This window comes from Caenorhabditis briggsae, assembly GCF_000004555.2.
Source record: "Caenorhabditis briggsae complete genome, chrII, whole genome shotgun sequence".
In the NCBI taxonomy this organism is placed as follows: Eukaryota; Metazoa; Nematoda; class Chromadorea; order Rhabditida; family Rhabditidae; genus Caenorhabditis; species Caenorhabditis briggsae.
Window position 1 is genome coordinate 14,509,485 of NC_013486.2, and position 16,138 is coordinate 14,525,622.

The 16,138-nt window shown below is 37.2% G+C and overlaps 5 protein-coding genes across 5 annotated transcripts; 4 read left to right on the forward strand and 1 right to left on the reverse strand.

Annotated features, from left to right (window-relative positions):
* Nucleotides 1-582: 582 nt before the first annotated feature.
* CBG21875 lies at nt 583-1,701 on the forward strand (the record flags this gene model as incomplete). Its single annotated transcript, XM_002648998.1, has 6 exons — nt 583-689; nt 744-989; nt 1,043-1,133; nt 1,182-1,329; nt 1,375-1,526; nt 1,579-1,701. 6 exons carry the CDS (start codon nt 583-585, stop codon nt 1,699-1,701), a joined length of 867 nt encoding a protein of 288 aa, XP_002649044.1.
* Nucleotides 1,702-2,518: 817 nt separating this feature from the next.
* On the forward strand, nt 2,519-3,224 carry CBG21874 (the record flags this gene model as incomplete). Its single annotated transcript, XM_002648997.1, has 2 exons — nt 2,519-2,740; nt 2,793-3,224. 2 exons carry the CDS (start codon nt 2,519-2,521, stop codon nt 3,222-3,224), a joined length of 654 nt encoding a protein of 217 aa, XP_002649043.1.
* Nucleotides 3,225-4,936: 1,712 nt separating this feature from the next.
* On the forward strand, nt 4,937-6,846 carry CBG21872 (the record flags this gene model as incomplete). The annotated part of the gene is made up of 5 exons (XM_002648996.1): nt 4,937-5,127; nt 5,544-5,703; nt 6,018-6,135; nt 6,520-6,671; nt 6,724-6,846. The coding sequence occupies 5 exons, from the start codon at nt 4,937-4,939 to the stop codon at nt 6,844-6,846; spliced, it is 744 nt and encodes a 247-aa protein (XP_002649042.1).
* Nucleotides 6,847-9,845: 2,999 nt separating this feature from the next.
* CBG21870 lies at nt 9,846-12,596 on the forward strand (the record flags this gene model as incomplete). Its single annotated transcript, XM_002648995.2, has 2 exons — nt 9,846-10,965; nt 11,710-12,596. The coding sequence occupies 2 exons, from the start codon at nt 9,846-9,848 to the stop codon at nt 12,594-12,596; spliced, it is 2,007 nt and encodes a 668-aa protein (XP_002649041.2).
* A 1,254-nt stretch (nt 12,597-13,850) lies between these two features.
* Nucleotides 13,851-14,975, reverse strand: CBG21869 (the record flags this gene model as incomplete). The annotated part of the gene is made up of 5 exons (XM_002648994.1): nt 13,851-13,973; nt 14,022-14,173; nt 14,219-14,366; nt 14,415-14,814; nt 14,869-14,975. The coding sequence occupies 5 exons, from the start codon at nt 14,973-14,975 to the stop codon at nt 13,851-13,853; spliced, it is 930 nt and encodes a 309-aa protein (XP_002649040.1).
* Between the last annotated feature and the right edge of the window lie 1,163 nt (nt 14,976-16,138).

Here is a 16,138-nt window from a genome sequence, read left to right on the forward strand (position 1 = left end):
TGGGGTAATATGGTATGCTAGAACTCTTTTTAAACAATTATTTTAAAAAATCCATTCTCACTTCTTTTCGTTCAAATACGTCATGAAATCAAATCAATTTTATTCTTATCAGTGTTGAAATTTCCCGTTTTCCTTGCTAACTCTTAAATTGTTTGTCTCTTCTCTTTTCAATTTTCTTTTTTTTTTCAATTTCAAAAGACCTCATTTTCATTTTATCAATTCAAGAATTATCAGAAAACTGGGCACTAAAAACTTTTAGTTATTATTTTCTGAAATATCAATCTTTCTTCTTACATAAATCAAAATCGGAAAACTGAAACTTCAAAATGCATGATTTCTGATTTAAAAATTTACCTGTGATTCTCAAAAACTGTCTCAAAGTATCTAATTTTGAACTTTTTTTGAATAAGTTGTGCACAAAAATTGCTAATCACTGAATTTCTTATCACTCCCTTCCCCCACTTTTTGGTTACAAAGTTCTCTTTCTACTTTCTACGTTTAACATTGATATTATCAGTTTCGCTCTTTTTCATATATATTTTTTCTCAATTTTCAGCTTTTCCAGTAAACATTTTTTTTCAGATGACTGAAAAAGAATTCACTGTGAAACATATATTCACTGATGTTGAGAAATTCAAGCAATATCAATATCTCTATAGTCCACAAGAAGAACATTTTGGTATCGGATGGTAGGTCTTATTGCTCATTTTTTAAATTATATTTGTATGTCAATTCAATTGCAGGATAATAAGTATTGAAAAAGAGAACGAACACCTCGGAATTTTTTTACACACAAATGTGACAGGAAATCAAGAAATTCACACTAATTATACCCTGAGAATATTCTCGAAAAACCGGGAAAAAAATCATTCAAGGTCTTTGAGTAGGGTGTTTGAGAGACGCTGCATTTATGGTTGCCTCTATTTTATTGAATGGAGAACTTTGGAAGTGAATATCTGGATGATGGAAAATTGGAAGTGGAAGTTCATGTGAAAATAAACAAAATGGTTGGATTTCCGGAAGAAACAAATGAATTTCCCAGAAAAGATTTAAGAAGTTTCGGAGAGGATATGAAACAATTCTCCGATGTCACATTGAAAGTAAAAAAGCGGAAATTCTATATTTCGAAGTTGGTGAGTCATTTTTTCAGTTTTTGATTTTCATCTATTCAACTTTTTCAGTACCTCTCCTCTCATTCTCCATATTTTGCAACTTTATTTTTGGGAAGATTTCAAGAATCTGAAAAATCAGAAATCGAATTGAAAGATGTCAATCCTCAAGACTTCCAATACTATCTTGAAGTTCTACATCTAGAAAATGGAATTGATGGTGGGTTACTGTACTTACCGTATATTTTGAAAAGAGCAATTTCAGATGATACTGTCCAAGGAATTTTATCAGTGGCTGATATGTTCGACACTCCTAAAATTGTCAAAAAATGCGAGGAATTTTTGCTTGAAAAATCAAAAAAGGGACTGAAAAGAAAGCTGGAGTTGGCTGGAAATTATAGAATGGAGGGACTGAAAGTGAGTTTTAGACGAATAATTTAAAAGTGAGCAGTTTATTGACTTTTTTCAGAAACAATGCCTGGATAAAATCAAGTCAAAAGCGGATATTCGTTCAGTTATTCCAGCGGATCCCAGTGAAATGGACAAAGAAATCCTTGCAGAGCTACTCAAAAAATCTTTAGATTCCAATTGAATTATTATTCTTTGTTCGCAATTCATTAATTCTTTTTAACAACAAAAATGTAATTTCTGTATTAATTCAAATTCTGATAATGCTGAAATGAATCTGATAATTTACAAAAATTTGTTTTGAATATTTAAAGAACAACAGAATGAATCGTTTTTTTATCATCTATTTCATGTTATAACAACTAACACTTAGCAATAAGAAACTCGTCTTTTTCATCTCTTTCTATGACTAATACACAAAAATATACTTCGAATTTTAGAATTAGCAATGAAAAGAGTAGAATATTATTCCTCATCTCTATTTCGTTCATTAAAACCAGTTTCTTCTTGCTAAGTGTCCATTTTCATTTTAAAAAGATTATGTATCTTTTATTTATACAAGTTTTTCTTTTTCCTTTAAATAAAAAAAAGAAAGATCTAGATCATCTAGCAAGTCGCATATTTTACGACAAGTTGCGTATTTTTTTTTAATTTTTTGTTTTTTCTCGCTCTTTTTCAGCAAATCACGGGAAGGATTCGGCGGTTTTTATGCTAGTTGAAATTTTTTTTTTGTTGAAATAATTAGTTCTTTTTCAGAAAAAATGCACTGATAAACAGGGATACATGCGAGTGGTTTTTGTTCATCATGCGACCGGCGCAAAAGCCGTCAAATTTTTGAAGTGTGAATCTTGCTCGAGCATTATAGGAGATAACGGTGGCCATTTGCAGTAGGCAAAAACATTTTTTATATTAATTATGATGAAACTATAGGCGCCACCAGAAAAAACACAGTACATCTGGAAATTCTACGTCCCGTATCGTTTTGAATGCTTCAAAACTGGATGTCGGACAGTTTGAAAGATGTGGCTGTGTTTGTCGTTAGCTTAATGGATGAATTTCATCGATTTTCGGTAGCTGGAGAGAAAGAGGTTCTTGTCAAATTCGCGAAACAAGCAACGAGAAAAATGTGCACAGATCTCGATACCATTCATTTTGTAGCCACCTATTTGAATCCTCCGTCTAAAGATTTACATGAGTTACAATTGAGATACGATCGGCATCAGGTACTAAAGAAAACGACGAACATTGTAACATGAACTAGTGTGTAAATTTCAGATTCCGATTGATATCGTGAACGATGCTCAGAAGCTTCTGGACGATTTGGGAAAAAGTTTTGAGGAAATGAGATATCAGGCGCCACCACAAAGCCAACCACCTGCACGTCATCTCACTTTCCTTCAACGTACTCTGGGCGGATCAAGCGCCCCAAAAAGCAGTTCGCTTCATCAAGAACAGCAGCAATACGAGAGAGACACCAGAAGTATGCCTGCATCGAAATTTTGGCCTCTGGCAAAAAGCTCCTATCCAATTTTGCACGAAATCGCCCAAAAAGTTCATGCGATTCAAGCTTCGGAAGCAGATGTAGAAAGATCTTTTTCAATCATAAAAAACTTGTACACACCAAATCGTCAGAGTCTGGACTTAAAAATGCTGGAAAAGTTGATGATTCTCAAAGAAAAAGATCGATTCGACACAGGCGAGACTTGAAGATTTTGATGCATGAACACAAGCTTTTTTTGTTAATTTTCTTGAATTTGTTGTCATTTTCTCTCCCCTGTTATCTCAGTGTTGAATAAAAGATTTCTTGACTTCCTCCTTTTTTTAAATGCTCTAAATATCGAAAAATCGAGAAAACTCTCAAAAAATGCGTGATTTGCTGAAAAAGAGCGAGAAAAAACAAAAAATTTAAAAAAATACGCAACTTGTCGTACAATATGCGACTTGCTTACCGTAGTCATATTTGCGAGGCCGGCCTCGGCCGGCCTCGGAATTTAAACGTTTTTAAAAAAACACATTTCTATGTCAATATTATGTTTTCCTGTATAGAATATGCATTCTATTTTTAATAATATCATCGTTAATCTTTAAATGTTCACAATTTGTGTTGAAAAATTACAGGGTGGCTGAAAAGTATTGAGACACTTGTTATGATGGCTCTTGGCACCGTGCCAAGTCGTATTTTCGAAAAGTTTCGTATTATTTCGAAAATAGGGAGCGTATATAAGCCGACATTAGAGCCATTTCCCATCACTTTATCTCTTCACGAAGTTATGCGAGCTTCTCCTCATCGCCAAACCATTGCCAAGCTGTTCAACGACGGCATCTCCACCGGTGACATCGCTCGAAGACTTCTTCTTCCGAGAGCAACTGTCTATCGAGTTGTGCAACAATTGAAAGATCGAGGACATGTGTTGGAGCTTAAGAAAAGCGGAAGACCTCGTACTGTCAACACTCGCCGGACTCGTGGCATCATCAAGAAGAGAATCACACGAAATGATGCGGTCAGCATGAACCAAATGGCTTCATCGCTCGGAATCTCAAGACAATCGGTTCAATCCATTGTGAAAAAGGACTTGGGTCTGAACAGTTATCGGCTCCTTCGTGGCCAATACCTCACAGAACAGTCCAAGAAGAATCGGCTCGAAAAAGCGAAAAAGTTGCTCGACGCACTCAAGGTGCGCCGCCTCTCTGAAGTCATTTGGACTGATGAGAAAATTTTTACGGTTGAGCCGCTTCCGAACCGACAGAATGCTCGGCAATTGTTGTCAAAGGACGAAGCAAAGTCCCCAAAACGTCGTCTGGCCTACAAGAGACTTTTTCCAAAGTCAGTGATGGTGTGGGCTGGATTGACGTCGGAAGGTAAAGTCCCATTGGTTTTCATTGATAGAAATGTGAAAATCAACTCGGATGTGTACCAAAAGTTGGTGTTGATGGATGTTTTACGTCCGTGGGTCACTAGCCACTTTGGCCAGCAACCCTTCATTCTTCAACAAGATTGGGCCCCGTCCCATGGCTCGAAATCCACGAAAGCTGTTCTCGACGCTCATTTCCCTGGCTACTGGGGCAAGGACATGTGGCCCGCTTCCTCGCCCGATCTGAATCCACTCGACTTTTCCGTTTGGGGATATTTGGAGGAAAAGGTGATGGCTCGATCGCACCCAAATGTGGATTCACTGAAGGCCGCTTTGCTCAAAGCATGGGATGATCTTGACGATGACTACCTCCGGCGCACCGTCGCTTCTGTTCGAGCTCGTTTGAAGGCGTGCATCAAGGCCGAAGGCTCAAACTTCGAATATCTCCTCTGATATCTTTTCTATTACTATCATTTGTTGAAAAAATAAATCTGGTTCTTTTGTTGAAACTCCATTTTTGAAAATACAACAAAAAACAAGTGTCTCAATACTTTTCAGCCACCCTGTATGTGTTGTGAAATACGATGTACGCGTGTGCATACACTCTGGCGCGCAAAAGCACGAGAACGGTTGGCGCGCCGACCGATCGGTCAACTCGGTCGACTGTCGGTCGGCTCGGTCGGTGGTCGGTCGGCGGTCGGCGATTTTCGACCGACCGAAATGGAAGCCCTATTCCGAATGGGGTGCTCATCTATCACGTCAGCATCTTAAACGACATTTCTTCCTGCAGATTCTTCGATTCTGCTCGACAAGTTTCTTGAAATAGCTGCTTCGATTCTGGGCTCTGATCTCCGCGCATCCATTCTGCTTCTCCCATCAATTCCGTCACTTTCTGGTGGAACAAAATCTTGAATCCCACGTGTGTGAGCAAAATTTGAAGAATATGTAGTCAGTACCTTAATTATAATGAAAAAAATTGAGAGAGCGCTAGAAAAAAATAATAAATGGAGTGGGTGTCTCTTTTCTTCTTTGTATGTTAATCCATTTCCCCTGGAGGCAAGTTTCCCACAGGAAAAGGCAGCCAGACCGAAAATTTATCTACCATGAAACTTTTGGGATACATCTGCATATAGCTTGAAACCGATTTTCAAAAATTGTCAACATTTTATTGAAGGAAGCAACAAATATGGTTTGCCTTTTTGGGTTGGAATCAGTCTGTAGCACCACGACACTTTGAAATTTTGGTCCAGAAGTTGAACTTCCCAAATCAAGGAGTTCATATGTCCCACAGTCTTTTAGACTATGTTCGGCGGAGGAAGCGGTGTGTGCTTTCGGTACGGTGCTTTCGGTAAATTTACAGATAAATTTGCCGGTAACTTACCGGTAAATGATTACCGGTATATACCGGTATTACCGGTATTACCGGTTTACCGGTTTACCAGTATTACCGGTTTACCGGTATTTTAGAACCGCGACGTTTCAGAACTACGACATTTTAGAACTGCGACGGGCGCCAGGAGGTTTAGCCCCGAAGGGGCGTAAACCGACTGGTAAAGTATTAAAGGAAATCATTGATAACTGGACCATAATAAGAAAAACAATGTTTCAATCTCCAGAAAATCTCCTCCTTCAAAAAATCTATTTTCAGATAGAAGAACTGAAAATCGGAGAAATTATTGAAAAGATGGAAAAAGCGAAACAAAAGGAAAAGGAGGAAAGAGAAAACCTGCGAGCGACCAATGCGAAACAATTCGAAGGAAGTTCATGTGAAAATAAACAAAATGATTGGATTTCCGGAAGAAACGAATGAATTTCCCAGAAAAGATTTAAGAAGTTTCGGAGAGGATATGAAACAATTCTCCGATGTCACATTGAAAGTAAAAAAGCGGAAATTCTATATTTCGAAGTTGGTGAGTCATTTTTTCAGTTTTTGATTTTCATCTATTCAACTTTTTCAGTACCTCTCCTCTCATTCTCCATATTTTGCAACTTTATTTTTGGGAAGATTTCAAGAATCTGAAAAATAGAAATCGAATTGAAAGATGTCAATCCTCAAGACTTCCAATACTATCTTGAAGTTCTACATCTAGAAAATGGAATTGATGGTGGGTTACTGTACTTACCGTATATTTTGAAAAGAACAATTTCAGATGATACTGTCCAAGGAATTTTATCAGTGGCTGATATGTTCGACACTCCAATAATTGTCAAAAAATGCGAGGAATTTTTGCTTGAAAAATCAAAAAAGGGACTGAAAAGAAAGCTGGAGTTGGCTGGAAATTATAGAATGGAGGGACTGAAAGTGAGTTTTAGACGAATAATTTAAAAGTGAGCAGTTTATTGACTTTTTTCAGAAACAATGCCTGGATAAAATCAAATCAAAAGCGGATATTCGTTCAGTTATTCCAGCGGATCCCATGGAAATGGACAATGAAATTCTTGCAGAGCTACTCAAAAAAGCTCTTATTCTCAATTGAATTATTATTCTTTGTTTGCAATTCATTAATTCTTTTTAACAACAAAAATGTAATTTCTGTATTAATTCAAATTCTGATAATGCTGAAATGAATCTGATAATTTACAAAAATTTGTTTTGAATATTTAAAGAACAACAGAATGAATCGTTTTTTTATCATCTATTTATTTATTTATTTTATTTATTTATTTACGATTGCAAGAATCGTGGAAAAAAAGGAAAAAAAAACATTAAAATACATGATAATCAGATTCCAAATGGATAAATAATGAATTCTAGTGATAGGAAATGTAAAATAATAGAATGAACTAGAACTAGAGTGAACATTAAAAAGAAATAGGGAGAGGAGAATAAGACATGTCAAGCATAAATGAACATAGAATAATACATAGAATAGAGGACAGAGAGTAGGGCCAGAAAATTGAGCAATTGCTCAGCAGTAACTAAATCATTTTACTAAGCGCTCTATTGACGAAAAAGTGTTGCCTAATTTTTGTTTTAGCTCTTTTCCATTTGTACCTTGATTTTGATCTTGTTCGATTATTTGTGGACACTTGGAAAAAGTCAGTCTGGTTTAGACCCACTTTTCCTAACATTATTTTAGATATCAGTTTTTTATCAATTGTTTGTCGCCTGTGTTCCAGAGAGGATATTTAAAGAACAACAGAATGAATCTTTTTTTTTATCATCTATTTCATGTTATAACAACTAACACTTAGCAATAAGAAACTCGTCTTTTTCATCTCTTTCTATTGACTAATACACAAAAATATACTTCGAATTTTAGAATTAGCAATGAAAAGCGTAGAATATTATTCCTCATCTCTATTTCGTTCATTAAAACCAGTTTCTTCTTGCTAAGTGTCCATTTTCATTTTAAAAAGATTATGTATCTTTTATTTATACAAGTTTTTCTTTTTCCTTTAAATTAAAAAAAAAAGATCTAGATCATTTAACAAAACGTTGGCAGGTTGTGATGAACCATAATACTGAATATATTACTCACTGAAATATTTCATACGTTGAATAAATTTGTGTTGAAAAAATGTCAAAAAATGTGAAAAACTTTCGGAACAACCTGATATTTCATCATTCGCATACAGAAAAATGATTCGAGAGAAGATAGAATCAGGCATCAGAATGCGATTCAGCTACAATAAGAAGTAGAGAGAATAGTGGATCGGAGTTTGAAAGTGGAATGAAAAACTTTGAGTAGAATAAAAAATTACTAGGGGGAAATCAAAAAAAAGGAGGGGGAAATCGTCGGTGGTCGGATAGTTGGAAGAACATAAAAAGGTGTTGAGTGATGAGAGTGTAAACGAGATAATGTAAACGGGAGAGAGAGAGACATGATATATTGCATTTCTGGTAAGCAATAAAGATTCAGTCTGATTTTTGTTCGAGTTGCTTCATCAGAAAAGTAGCAAAGTACTCCTTGATTCCGTCCTTCGAGTTACGGTAAACTTCCATCGTCGCGTGACAGTGAACCAACTATCTCAATAGGGCATCTTCGTTGATTTCATGATCGGCAGTGATAACGTGCAAGTGTTCGAGTCTTTGCGCTGATCCAGTCATCCACAAGCGGAAGAATCGGTTGTATTTCTTGGGTCAGCCTGATTGAATGGAGCTTCAATTTATCGTGCCAGAAGGGGGAATGGAATTCTGTTCGCTGACTTCCAGAATTTTTGTCATGTGGAGCGGTAAACAAGGGCCTGAATACGTTGTCGTAGACACATTGGAATGCAACCAGTAACGCTGAAAATAGGTCACGTTTGAAACCATTGGAAAATATTAATCGTTACCGTGTGAGTTGTCGAGGTCCATTGCAAACACACCGTTTGTGGAGAGTGGGTTAAAAAACTACAGTAACCCAAATTTAAATGATTCTATAGAGAAGTAGAATAGATAGAATAATATCAGGAAAATCAGAAGGAATAAATATATTTCCGACGTTCATACAGAAGATTGTCTGGAGGAATATATTGGGAGGGGAGAAGGGGGAATGGAATGAATACTACGAGATCTGCTGGTATTTATAGGTTATAGGCGCATTCTAGGGGGCGGAGTCTATTGACTCATTGTCATTCCAGAATCTTTTTAAAAATTGGAAAAATCGAAAGTTTTCTAATTTCCCAACATTTTCGAACTCGTATTTCAGAGTAAATTCTCTTTCAGTCATCGAATCTGAAGAAGAAAAAAACAATTATCGCGAAAGGAATTATTATGTTTTTCGTTGAAGAGCGGAGAAAAAGGACGCGCGAGATTAAAGGCGCACTCACTTTCCAGGCGCCGCGGGTCTCGAAGCGATCATGCCCGAACGGGCATGAAACTCGAATTTCGAAATCATTCTACGTGTTTTAACGAGGTCGTGTGTGTTTTTTGTCGATTTTTTTTTGGATTTTTTGGAATTTTTCTGTTGAATTCGTGTAGACGGTCATTTTGACTGTTTTCAATTGTCGTATTTATCTTCGTAGCTAAAATATTGTTCAGGAATGACGGAATCTGTCGATAAAGATGCTCTGAAGCAATTCGGTGAAGAAATTTTGGGCAAGATGGCAGAGATGGTGAAGGAAATCGGAACTGAAAAGAAGAAGAAGGAGAGAGAGGCAGAGGATGAGAAGCCACCGAAAGTTTCGTCGAAAGGCATTCAGAAGAACTTGGATATCAATTTCAAAATCCGAAACATTTTGACGAAGGCGGCAGCCAACGGAGAGTTGGAGGAGGCAGTTAAGGAAGTTCAAGACTTACTGAAGGCAAGAAACGGAGAGCTGCTGCTTCTGGATTCCGATCCAAGTCTTCTGCAGACGAAGGATAAGTTAGACGCCTTGAAGGCCATCACTGGAGTCGATTCTGAAAGCTCGACGGCGCAATCTGACGTGACTTCAATCCTTCTCCTCTCTAATCTTGCCGGCAATAACGGAAACAGAAGCGGAGGATTCCACGGTGAAAGCAAAAGACGTAGGGCAGAGCCGTACGCGCAGAGACAACCGTGGTTTTGGCATGAGAGCACTTTCCGAGGCCAGGGAAGTGCTCGGCAATACGGAGGCCAGGGATTCGGTGGAGGCAGAGGTGGAAAAGGAGGAGTCAAGTGCTTCAAGTGCTCCCAGTATGGTCACTTTGCCACAGAATGTGAACAAAGAAGGTATGAGTTTTCCGGACAGACTGTCAGCAGCTATTGATTTTTGGGAGAAAATCTGTGACGTAGAATGGATACTAAGTGTGATTGAAGATGGTTTTAAGATTCAATTAAACTCAAATGTAGTGCTACCAGAGCCTCAGGGCTTGAGACCGTCAGTGATACGGCACAAAGAATTTTTGGTTGCAGAAATTGAGAGGCTGGAGGCAGAGGGCGTTTTGACGCGATCGGACCACCAACCACGATGTGTGTCTCCGCTGCATGTTGTAGAGCAAGGTAAGAAAAAGAGAATGATTCTCGATTTGAGTGAGTTGAACGAGAGCCTCGTTCCTCCTCGGTTTAAGCTAGAAAACCTCAAGACTGCCTGGCCATTTCTAGAAGACGCGCGCTATGCGGCCACATTTGATTTTAAATCAGGCTATCATCCTATTAAAATACACAAAGAATCTCAAGATCTTCTGAGCTTTACGCTGACAAATCCCCCTACTGCTCCTTATTTTTCGTTTAGAGGTTTGCCTTTCGGTTTGTCGACAGCTCCTTGGCTGTTTACTAAAATCTTCAAAGTTTTTGTTCTAAAATGGCGGGCAGAGGGGATAAAAATCTTTCTATATCTGGATGATGGATTAATTGTGGGCAAGACGGAGAGAGAGGTCGCGAGGGCAGTGAAAAAGGTGAGAGAGGATTTGAACAGTGCCGGAGTGTGCGTGGCAGAAGAGAAGTCGTTCTGGGTGCCAGACGCAAAGTTTACGTGGCTCGGCTATGAGTGCGACCTGGTCGCGAGAGAGGTTCGTGGAACCGAGAAGAGAATGGCCAAGTGGCAGGTTGCTCTTGAGGAGCTGAGGAGGAGCGTGGCTCCAACGGTCCTGGACCGTATGAAGTTTTTGGGATGCCTGGCATCATTTGAGCTTGTTGCAGGAGACGTTGGTGTTGGCAGAGCACGGTCGATCATGCAGACGGTTGAAGGAGTCAGAGGAAGAAGAGTGAGCCGGCAACAGTGAAGAAGAAGAAAACTCCAGATATCCCGAGTTCGGAACGTCTGGTGTCAACGTCTTCGACCACATCGAGAGGGCAGAGAGGATGGGATGTGCTTGGTGGGTGCCACCTCCAGTGCTGATACCGCACTTGTTGAAAATTGGTAGAAAAAGAAGGCTGAGGGGCGTTTTAGTAGCTCCATTGTGGCGGAGTCACGCGTCATATCAGGCCCTTGTTGATCATTCGGGAAGATTCATTAGAGCTATTAAATTATTTATGAGAAGAATGACAAAATTTTTATTCCGGGTGAAGGCTCCAAACATTGTGAAGCCACAAATTCTAAATACTGTAGATCTGAGTTCATTTTAGCGCTAGTTGACTTCTCTCGATAGGCCCCAGGCTTTGTACATTTTTCTACCTTATTATTACCACGTTAAACCTAAATTTAATAAACATGTGACATAAAATTCCTTTTTCGTAGTGATGAAACAGAAAAACATATTCTCTTGTAACGTAGAGGAAAGAGAATATTATGTTTTTCGTTGAAGAGCGGAGAAAAAGGACGCGCGAGATTAAAGGCGCACACTTTCCAGGCGCCGCGGGTCTCGAAGCGATCATGCCCGAACGGGCATGAAACTCGAATTTCGAAATCATTCTACGTGTTTTAACGAGTCACCCAGCACACCCACCCGGGGAAAAGAGAAAAAGAGAAAAAGAGAGAAATGAGAGGGAAAAGAGATTAACTATAATTTTCAGAAGGAGCCAAAAGACAGTTCGTCGAGGAACTCAAGCAGAAGGCAGGAGAAGGGTTTGAACACCACATCGAGAGACTCAAGATGATTCCGTTCGAAGCCAAAGCTACGCCCACGGCTGCCGCTTACAAGGCAGAGAACGATAAGAGAAATTCGTGGATTTCTCAGAAGAAGCTTCCAATGGACGAGTCGTCATTTCTGTTATACTTGTTGGACAGAGCTAAGCAAATCGGGAGCAGTGCTTTGACGAAGATCTCGGCTGCCTATCAAACAGCAAATGAAGGCATTTCAGCCATCGGAGCGTCTTTTGTGTCAGACATCATCAAGTCAAAAAGAAGAGAGGAAAGCCTGCTGAAGAAAGAAGTAGTGAAAGTGACTGTGGAGGATGTGAAGAAGATCACAATGTTGGCAATGAAAGAAGACAGTCCGGAGAGGGATCGAGATGCGTTGCTGGCAATTCTATCGTTCAATGTCATGCTAAGAGCATCGGAAGCAGCTGAGATCAAGTGGGCAGGAGTAACACAGAAGGACGGGATGATTGAGGTGCATGTAGAGAAGGCAAAGAATGACCAGTTGAGACTTGGAAGACGTTCGTTTTTCAACTACGAGCCAGACAGCGATGCGGACATCTTGATGTGCCGATGGAGACTTCGAACCAAAGGAAAGTGTCCATACGTATTTTCACACCTGGACGGTTCGAAGAAGCTCTCGAAACAAGCCATTTCGACGCTCTCGACGAAGATGCTGGCAGCGATCGGGAAGCCGGGAGCGACATCACTGCTTCAGAAGAGGAGGAGCCAACCACATGAGGAGAATCGGGCATTCAATGGAGGAAATTCAATGCAGAGGAAGATGGAGATCGGCGGCAGGACTTCAGCGGTATCTCACTGATGTTCCAACAGCTCAAGGATGTCTACAGTCCCAGGCAGAGTTCGACGACGAGGACGAAGATTAATAATCCTGTAATATTTATAGGTCTAAATTGTTTTACTAGCTGTTTGTTGTGTTATACTAACTCCTCATAGATTATCATGTTCTATCAAATCTCAATTTTCGTTTGATCTCCCAAACATTTTCTCCCGATCTCCTATACCGTTTTCTCCCCGAATTCAAATTATTGATTTTATTGTAATTCTCTTGATTCCTTCCCGAGTGTGTGTGAGTTGCCACACTCGGTTGTATGTGTCTGTATCCTTTACACGGCCTTATTATTACCACGTTAAACCTAAATTTAATAAACATGTGACATAAAATTCCTTTTTCGTAGTGATGAAACAGAAAAACATATTCTCTTGTAACGTAGAGGAAAGAGAATGCAATATATCATGTCTCTCTCTCTCCCGTTTACATTATCTCGTTTACACTCTCATCACTCAACACCTTTTTATGTTCTTCCAACTATCCGACCACCGACGATTTCCCCCTCCTTTTTTTTTTGATTTCCCCTAGTAATTTTTTATTCTACTCAAAGTTTTTCATTCCACTTTCAAACTCCGATCCACTATTCTCTCTACTTCTTATTGTAGCTGAATCGCATTCTGATGCCTGATTCTATCTTCTCTCGAATCATTTTTCTGTATGCGAATGATGAAATATCAGGTTGTTCCGAAAGTTTTTCACATTTTTTGACATTTTTTCAACACAAATTTATTCAACGTATGAAACATTTCAGTGAGTAATATATTCAGTATTATGGTTCATCACAACCTGCCAACGTTTTGCTAGATGATCTAGATCTTTTTTTTAATTTAAAGGAAAAAGAAAAACTTGTATAAATAAAAGATACATAATTTTTTTTAAATGAAAATGGACACTTAGCAAGAAGAAACTGGTTTTAATGAACGAAATAGAGATGAGGAATAATATTCTACGCTTTTCATTGCTAATTCTAAAATTCGAAGTATATTTTTGTGTATTAGTCATAGAAAGAGATGAAAAAGACGAGTTTCTTATTGCTAAGTGTTAGTTGTTATAACATGAAATAGATGATAAAAAAAAAGATTCATTCTGTTGTTCTTTAAATATTCAAAACAAATTTTTGTAAATTATCAGATTCATTTCAGCATTATCAGAATTTGAATTAATTCAGAAATTACATTTTTGTTGTTAAAAAGAATTAATGAATTGCGAACAAAGAACAATAATTCAATTGAAAACAAGTGATTTTTTGAGAAGCTCTGCAAGAATTTTTGGGTCCATTTCACTGGGATCCTCTGAAATAACTGAATTAATATCCGCTCTTGACTTGATCTGATTCAGACACATTTTCTGAAAAGATCAATTTTTTCAGATTAAAATTATCTTCTGAACACTCACTTTCAATTCTTCCAACCTGTAACTTCCAGCCATTTCCAACTTTTCTTTCAATCCCTTTTTTGATTCCTTGACCAAAAATTCTTCACATTTTTTGACAATTTTAGGAGTGTCGAACATATCAGCCACTGATAAAATTCCTTGGACAGTATCATCTGAAATTGCTCTTTTCAAAATATACGGTAAGTACAGTAACCCACCATCAATTCCATTTTCTAGATGTAGAACTTCAAGATAGTATTGGAAGTCTTGAGGATTGACATCTTTCAATTCGATTTCTGATTTTTCAGATTCTTGAAATCTTCCCAAAAATAAAGTTGCAAAATATGGAGAATGAGAGGAGAGGTACTGAAAAAGTTGAATAGATGAAAATCAAAAACTGAAAAAATGACTCACCAACTTCGAAATATAGAATTTCCGCTCTTTTACTTTCAATGTGACATCGGAGAATTGTTTCATATCCTCTCCGAAACTTCTTAAATCTTTTCTGGGAAATTCATTTGTTTCTTCCGGAAAGCCAACCATTTTATTTATTTTCACATGAAGTTCCACTTCCAATTTTCCATCATCCAGATATTCATCTTCCAAAGTTCTCCATTCAATGATTTTGTGCCAACCATGAATAATGAATTTGGTGGGTCTTTCAAACATATAACTCGAAGACATTGAATAACTTTTTTCCCGGTTTTTCGAAAATATTCTCAGGATAAAATTAGTGTGAATTTCTTGATTTCCCGTCACATTTGTGTATAAAAACATTCCGAGGTGTTCGTCCTCTTTTTTAATTCCTATTTCCCTGCAATTGAATTGACATACAAATATAATTTAAAAAATGAGCAATAAGACCTACCATCTGATACCAAAATTTTCTTTTTCTGGACTTTCGAGATATTGATTTTGCTCGCATTTCTCAACATCAGTGAATATATGTTTCAGAGTGAATTCTCTTTCAGTCATCTGAAAAAAATGTTTTCTGGAAAAGCTGAGAATTGAGAAAAAATATATATGAAAAAGAGCGAAACTGATAATATCAATGTTAAACGTAGAAAGTAGAAAGAGAACTTTGTAACCAAAAAGTGGGGGAAGGGAGTGATAAGAAATTCAGTGATTAGCAATTTTTGTGCACAACTTATTCAAAAAAAGTTCAAAATTAGATACTTTGAGACAGTTTTTGAGAATCACAGGTAAATTTTTAAATCAGAATCATGCATTTTGAAGTTTCAGTTTTCCGATTTTGATTTATGTAAGAAGAAAGATTGATATTTCAGAAAATAATAACTAAAAGTTTTTAGTGCCCAGTTTTCTGATAATTCTTGAATTGATAAAATGAAAATGAGGTCTTTTGAAATTGAAAAAAAAAGAAAATTGAAAAGAGAAGAGACAAACAATTTGAGAGTTAGCAAGGAAAACGGGAAATTTCAACACTGATAAGAATAAAATTGATTTGATTTCATGACGTATTTGAACGAAGAGAAGTGAGAATGGATTTTTTAAAATAATTGTTTAAAAACAGTTCTAGCATACCATATTACCCCAAGTTTTAAACTTTTGGGTGACTTTGGTTTGTAAGTAGCATATGATTGCAGTTTTGTTCATTTTTGAGCTTCATTTCTGATTTAGAAGGTTCCAAGCTTCAATACAAGCCTAAACATGCCTAGATTTGAGGAAACTTGAAAAAAAAATCAAGAATTTCGATATTTTTGTAACTTTTGAAAATTCCTAAATTTCTGAAAAATCTAAAAGTTCATCCCAATTATATTCATCAAATCATCAAAATTATTAAAATTACAAATTTATGGAGAGTGAGGAAATCATTAAAAAAATTGAAATTATAGAAAAAATATTATCGGAAGAAGATGCTCTTATAGCTCTGAATTTCCTGGAATTTCTGAATTTTTGAATTTCTGAATTTTTGAATTTCTGAATTTCTGAATTTTTGAATTTCTGAATTTCCGAATTTCTGAATTTCTGAATTTTTGAATTTCTAAATTTCTGAACTTCTGATTTCTGAATTTCTGAATTTATGAATTTCAGAATTTCTGAATTTCTGAATTTCTGAATTTTTGAATTTCTGAATTTCCGAATTTCTGAATTTCTGAATTTCTGAATTTCTGAACTTC